The 7,413-nt window shown below is 45.5% G+C and overlaps 1 protein-coding gene across 1 annotated transcript; it reads right to left on the reverse strand.

Moving 5' to 3' along the window:
- Nucleotides 1–2,809: 2,809 nt before the first annotated feature.
- Kr (Kruppel) lies at nt 2,810–7,079 on the reverse strand. The gene is made up of 2 exons (XM_017241368.3): nt 6,476–7,079; nt 2,810–6,164 (listed from the first exon to the last, which is right to left on the reverse strand). The coding sequence occupies exons 1-2, from the start codon at nt 6,510–6,512 to the stop codon at nt 4,696–4,698; spliced, it is 1,506 nt and encodes a 501-aa protein (XP_017096857.1). The 5' UTR covers nt 6,513–7,079; the 3' UTR covers nt 2,810–4,695.
- Nucleotides 7,080–7,413: the final 334 nt, after the last annotated feature.

Here is a 7,413-nt window from a genome sequence, read left to right on the forward strand (position 1 = left end):
GAATATGTATCTATTATTTAAAATTAAAGCCTTGAGTTTTTGGGGGCACATACCCCTTATGGCTTCTTCACCTCCCACTCCCGCCCGTGACATTAATACCATGAATAATATACGCTCATTTCTTTAGCTTTTACGCTGACGTTTGTTTTCCTTCGACTGCGACTGCGACTTCCACTTCGTCCTTCCGAGCTTCTAATTCCAAAGGGGTTGTTTGTAATTTCTTTAAACAAAAATGTCTTTTTGCTTTTACGTAGCTTTCCTCCAACTTGGGAGAGACCGAAATGAAAAATATAAAAGTAAAATGAGTTGGGGTATCGCCAGGAGCTGCTTATGGTGGGGGAGGGCTCCCAGAAAGGGGGAGACTGGGATGCAAAACGTCTCAATGAGTTTACCGCTCGCTGCTTGATAATGAGCAGCAAGGAGGCGAGCCCGGCGAAGCGAAAGAGCTTCCACAGCACTTCTCTCCCGGCTGGGACTACGTTGTTCCAGCATTAAACTCTTTGATTAAGGCGGAGTGCGAGTGGGACGCAGGACTCCGGCCGTCTCGCTCCGACACGGACGCAGGTGGCCTATTGCCGCCATGCTTCAAAATAACGAAGGTGCCACGAGGGGTTGCGGAGCGAAAGCGAAAGCACTTCGTATGCAAATGAGTTTTTCGTTATCCTTGCTGCTGAAGCCGCTGCCGGCATCGCAGTCGCTGCCGGTTGAGAGGGTTGTTTTTCATTTTTTTCTACTCCTCTCCTTCCTCCCCCCCTCACCCGGAATGCTCGATAAGAGAAAGAACGGAGCTCGTAATTCCAAGGCGAAAAGGAGTAGAAATTTTAAATGTGAAATTATAATGAGAGCCTCGGTTGTTTCCTCGGTTCTTCGGGGCTCTCAACGGCTCTTACAGTCTTAGGACATGCTGGGTAACGGCCTCTTTTCTTTTCACTTTCTCCCGGGACATCTAGCTGGGTGTTCTAGCCCGAACATTGTCTTCGAGTGCGGATCTTGATCCTGATCCTTGCTAATTGTGTTTGCCAAAAATTTGCATGCCCTTTTTTCGCATGTCCTGCCAGGCACTGCCGGGGGTAGTCAGAATGGCACAGTTTCGATATATTCACGTGTTTCTATGCCATTCCCTTTGTCTCAGAGTCTATCCGGCTATTGTTTGGAACTATTTCAGTCTCGGCTGGACGGTCTTAACTTGTTTTGTTACGCCAAAAGCAGCAAGTTTTACATTTACATAATATCTTAGACAAGGTACATTATTTTTAATCCTTAGCTGAGAGACTTCCTGCTTCTCATATTCATATTTCTCAGACGCTCCAGATCGTTGAGATGACTTTTTAGACCTCTTTGGCAATGGACAGGGATTTATCCCCAAAATAGCCCACCAGAAATGATACTATCCAATCTCCCGGACTAATTGCACCCCACACTTTTGGATTAAATTAGTGCAAATGGCCCCAGGATAACAAGCATGAAAGGCTCTGAGGCCGCGGCCAACAGCCCTTCCACATTTCAGTCCCGTCCCACGGTTCACTTGAGGGAGCTTATTATAATGCCTTGCTTGGTTGGGCGCCAGGCTCGGACAGGACGAGTCCTAGTCCGAGTCCGAGCCTCCGTGCCCAGTCCCGGTCGTGGGTGAAAATCATAATTTTTCAATTTGAATAATGAACGGCTGTTGGCTGCGTCGGCGGTTCGTTGCCAGCGAAGCCTTTAAATTTATTTTGAATGCCTTTTATTTTCTTTGGTTTTCTTTCTTCTGCCGCACCAGAGGAAAAATCCTAACAGCCAAACACTCGTAAACTCATTTGAGAAAAAATGTTCTGCCTCCAAGTCCAAATCATTTACTCGAAAGCTAAAAAGAACGTGGAGTGGTGGGAGGGGGTTGTGGGCCGAGATGGACTACACTTGCAAAAAATTACTCATGTCTAAAGAATCCAATATATAATCTGAATCAACCAAAACCAAAACTTTCCTAGAAAAGCTCTAATTTCTCTCAGTGTGTCCTGGCAATATTCACGGAGCGCCAAACGAAGAAAGGCTAAAATGCTAATAAGCAGCGCAGTACGCGAACATTTGTCCTCCGTCTCCCTCTTATAGACGGGCTCTATGTAAGCACATAAGGCGCCCTTTATGTAATACTTGTACATGCTGCCATTTTGTACATGGAGGGCTGCCAGGATGAAGCCTTTTTTGGCAGTTGAAAGGGGCACAAAGAAGTGGAGGCGTCAGTTTCGCTGGAAGGTTGAATAAGGAACGCCAGGAAGATGGGTGGATTGTGGGTGATGGGTGATGGGGGTGTCGCCTTTCCTCCATGGCGTTGTAGTTGTTTGCTCTCTCACTGGAGATTAAATGGGGAAAAACACTGTGACATTTTCTGGCTGCGCGGGGCGAGTTTTTTATATTCTTTCTTTCTTGCTCAGCTGCTGCTCCTGCTCCTGCTGCGGCTGCTGCCCCCGACGCAAATTCAAATTCCGGCGAGGCAGTGGGGGAGGAGTTGGTATAGGGTGGTGGCGACAGCATTAGTGGGGCGTCTTGTGGCAAATGTAAAATAATGCGAAAGGGCTTCGTTTGCATAAATTAAAAATTTATATAATGCTGCCCGTTGTCGCCTTTCTAAAGAAAGGAGAAAGGAGCAAGCTCCTGCTAATTTTCCAGGGGTTGCTCCCTCGTTCACTGGTTGAAAAGTGCTGGCTTGTTATTTAACACAATATTGTAATATATATTTCTTTGTTTCGCAGACATACAATTCGATAATAAACAGAATATATTTAGTTAAAATTAATGAATAATTTAATGATGTATAAGTATTCCTTAAATATACGCGTAGATTTGTCTTTTCAATGCCTGAAGGTGCAACAATAATGAGAAAATTGATACGACAAACTGACGGCTCTAACTTAACATATTCGTACGTTTATAGACACATCCAATGCAATAATTTCAGTTATTACAGTATAATTTGTCTAGTTTTAATTTCCTAGTATAGTATGTCGGCTAGTGACTAATACGAGACTGGAGAGGAGCCTTGATATTGGTTTAGTTTTGTAGTATAAGGTTGCATATGTTATATTGCACAACTTGAGCTATAGTAAGGGTAATTAGTATTTAGTATTTACATAAATTGACCTTGTTATCATACATATAAGTACTTAGTTTTAAATATGCTAAAGTTACATAGTGAGTATTAATATACACAATTAATGTGAAACATGTGGTGAGGTCTTTGTGCAATGCGCCGAGCTTCGAGGGGACTCGACTGGCGCTCGCTATCCGATTTATTATTTTTGTAATCATTTAATCTTGAGGAACTTGTATACCATACATTTGAATGAACAAAGAAAATTACACAATATTTTGTTGCATTTTATGATATTAGAACGAACTAACTCAAAGGGTGTCGACGAAAACGCTCGTCGACCGTTTGAACCAAAGATTGCACTAAAATTATTCTGTAGTATACGTTGGATTTCGCTATATACACTCTAAACTATATACAGATTAGGCTGAACTACCACTACTACTGGCTGATGTATTTACACTTAGTCCCTAGTCTTAGGCTAGCGAATGCTCAAAAATCGTATTCAATGTTAGGTTGCGATAAAATATCCATCAAAATTACAATACATATAACTTTGGTTTGAGTTTCGATTTCATCTTAAACGTTGTATATAAATTCAGTTGAATTGTACGATTGCCAAATTGTTGTATATATACGATTAGCTCACAACAATTTCGATACATAGAGGTATTGGAGGTATTTGGTTATAGCATTTCTTCCTGTTTACTTGGTTCAATTCTTACAATTAGAGCTAATGCTTACAGTACTGGGTTTACTGGTTAGGTGACATTACTTATATACAGGTGTGATTATGCGTTGAGCTATATGTGTGGGTGCTTTTCAGGACAAAATAAAGGATAATCACTTTTCGGGAAGAGGTTTCAAATAAAAAGAAATAACGTTGTTTTGATAATTTTATTTTTTGTATTGCATGCGCAACTGTTAAACTAAATATAGATTTAAATATATAAGCTAAAACATATCTTTTGGATCAATGAAACGAGATTCATGCAATAATTAGGCTCTAGCTAGTTAAATAATTGTTTTAAATATCAATAGCAAACAAAACAATTAGAGAATAAAAATGATTTATTATTTTAACTTAAAGTTAATTTTGATTTTGTGATTATTGGCATTGTTTCTTTAAGAATTCGTAAGATTAAAATAGGCTTAAGTAAACAATAAAAATTAGGTGCAAATAGATTTTTTTCTTTCGTTTTTTTAGCACAATAACATTTTTTGGAGCGCTGTATAATTTACAATTGGCAGCATTAATTTGCTGGGTGGATATATATGTACAATCTGGAGAGATTCAAAGAACTTAAAACATTAACTTAAATTAGACATGAGAATGGCACGACATTTTCGGTTCGATTTGGTGGGGTTTTGGCGGCAATAAGCTTGTGGCAATTGTATCTTCTAGTTTTGTACAATTCTTTAGCTTTTGATTTGGGTGCTATTAGTTCTATAAGTGTCTAAATCGTTGATCTATAGTTAGTTGTACTTAGCATTAAATTCCTGTTGCAACATTCTTGCCCTCCACTCGAATTGCAAAATTTTCAATTTTGTGTGGATTTGTTTGACCGTCAACTTCATCTGATGAAAACTGACCACAGCTATGTACAATTGGCAGTGGGACTAGTGGTCTAGTGGAGCTGCTGGCGCATATAGAGAGCGGCAGCGTCATCCAGGTCGTCCAAGTCGATGTCTTCGGCCTGATCGTGAGACTCGGCGGAGCGCGGCGAGTGCATGCTCAAGTCCTCGGGCTCGGTCTGCTCGGGCATGTCGCTGGGAACGTGCAGGATCTGTGGAGGAGGCAGGCGGAACACTCGGCGAATGTCAGCAGCCTTGCGGCGGCCAGAGCTGCTGCAGTGTCCGTCCACCGAGCTGGCGCCGTCCTCGGACAAGTCGAGGGGAGCATCATCCTCCATGGCGCCCTTCTCGAGATCCACCGACTCCTCCGAGCCGCCGTAGCTGGCGCACATTGCCGCGAACTTGTTGGTGGACGCCTCCAGAGCCATGGAGGTGACGGCCATGGGGAAGTCCCCGCTCATGGCTGGCGACAGAGCCGGAGTGGGCGGCGACTGGATGCCGCACTTGTGGTTCATCAGATGGTGGCGCCGTCGGAACTTCATGTGGCAGCGTTCGCACTCGAAAGGCTTTTCTCCATTGTGGACCAGCATGTGGGACTTGAGTTGGTTCGAGTCGCTGAACTTTCCGTCGCAGATCTCGCAAGTGTAGGGCCGCTCGCCGGTGTGGACGCGGAGATGGCGCCTCAGGTTGGCCACCTGGACGAACTGGCGATCGCAGTGGGAGCAGTGGTACGGCTTCTCGCCGGTGTGCAGGCGCATGTGGGTTTTCAGATGGTGGTCACGGGTGAAACGCTTGTGGCACTCCGGGCACTCGAAGGGCTTCTCGCCGGTGTGGGTGCGTTCGTGGTTCTGCAGGACGTGCTTGTAGCCGAAGCTGCGAGAGCAGATCTTGCAGGTGAAGCTCTTGTCGCGAGAAGGATCCTTGGAAGCACCGCTGTTCCCAGCGCTCACTCCCTCGTGGGTGGAGTTTGGCGAGCTACCGCTGGACGGCGGGGAGATGGGTCCGCCCGGGGTGTGGTAGAGGTCGTTCACGCTCATGCTGATCTCTGTCTGGAACTCCTTCTTCACCGACAGCTTGCGGGCCTTCTTGGCAGGCTCGTGGTGCTGGGGCGTGCTGTTGGGGGAGCCGAGGGGATGCTTGCCGCTGCCCAGGGGCGTCGTAGCCACAGGCGAGTGTGGGCTGGCGGGCGGCGAGTGCAAGTGTGTGCCTTGGGGCGGCATCGACTGCTGGGCAGCCCAGGCTCCGAACAGAGCCGCCGGGTTGTGCGGGAACAGTGTGTTGGCCAGTGTGCTCATGGGCAGCTGGGCCATAAAGGCGGCAGCCTGGCGGTTGGCGGCCAGCAGCTGGGTGGGCGAGAGCATCCCAAAAGCCGAGGCAGCCGCCGCCTGCTGGAGGCCGATGGCTGGGTACATGGCGGCAGCGTTAGTGGCTGATGTGTTGGCGGACATGGGGGGCGACAGCGACATGGAGCGGTCAACGGCGACGTCTTCTCTCTTGATGCCAGCTAATGCAGCAGCTAAGCCTGAAACAGAAGAAAAATAAGAGTTAGTGAGCGGTTCGTGGGACTAATGCATGCGAGTCCTGCAGGAAAGGACTTTCGGGTAAGAGCACAGGCAAGTAAGAGCAATCTCACACATGTTACATGTGCGAGAGGGCTTTTCTCTTGCCAGCTTTTGTTTTGGGGCCAACGAGTTAGGTGCCGGTTTCGGCCAAACTTTGTAAACAAACCCTAATTGCTAGAGGGTCTAGAAACAACTAGTTTGGCCAAGTTAAACACGGCTTAAACACTACATAGGATAGGTAGGATAGACCTATCTGGATAGTTGTACTTACTTCGCGTCTGGGCGTCCTGTAGCATTGATATGGCCATAAATATGTTGGTATTTCTGGGATTGCGATGTCGCTTTTGCCTTCACTTGAGCAAAACCACTTAGAAATCAGCTATCGATTCGATTAGTTTGAACAAATTTTCATTTGAGCAATTTTCACTTTTAGGATATGGAGTATTTCCGTTTCGCGCACTTTTTTGTACTTTGAGGTAGAGGCGTTTGCACTGACTTTGTCCTTTATTAAAAAAACTTCACCAATTATGCAAAATGAGGTAGTTGTAATTATTCAAGTTTCAAATTTGCCAGGAGGTATTTTGTTTTTTTTTTTTTGGTGTTTCGCGGGTTGAGATGTTGTACGTTAACACACCAAGTTTCTTGAGATGTTGACGTGACGACTGGTCGCTGAGGAGTGATGTTAAGAGAGCGGTTGAGCACGTCTTTATACAGCTTGATGATGTATCCTTTGCTGACGAATCCTTTGAAGCAACAAATTTGCGTGTGTGTAAGAGTTGAGGTTGTTGAGTGTGTTGTTGTGTGTGTGTGGCACAAGAAATTGGTTGAATTGGTGTTCCTCTCTCTAACAGAACCAAATCACGACTGATACAAATTCGCTGCGTGAGCTAACTATAAGTACGCTTCGCCGCGGCGAAACAATCCACTACGCACTCAATGCGCCCTCCCGCTCGCACACACGCGTTTGCCGCGGCGAAAGGAGAAGACATCAGGCGACGGCGAATACCGATCCTTAGACCCCGAGAAGCAGGTAAACCGGAGCAGGGGCCGGAGCACTCAGTCGAGTTGAGTATCTTTTCGTTTTTCATCAGCTCGTTTTTTTCCTTTTTTATTTTTTTTTTTTGTTTTTACCTAAAAGTGCTGATTTTTCATATGCAAATTGGTGCGACAGAGATAGCCGGTCAGCCGGTGGGACGTTTCAATGTCGAA

This window comes from Drosophila bipectinata, chromosome 2R, assembly GCF_030179905.1.
Source record: "Drosophila bipectinata strain 14024-0381.07 chromosome 2R, DbipHiC1v2, whole genome shotgun sequence".
In the NCBI taxonomy this organism is placed as follows: Eukaryota; Metazoa; Arthropoda; class Insecta; order Diptera; family Drosophilidae; genus Drosophila; species Drosophila bipectinata.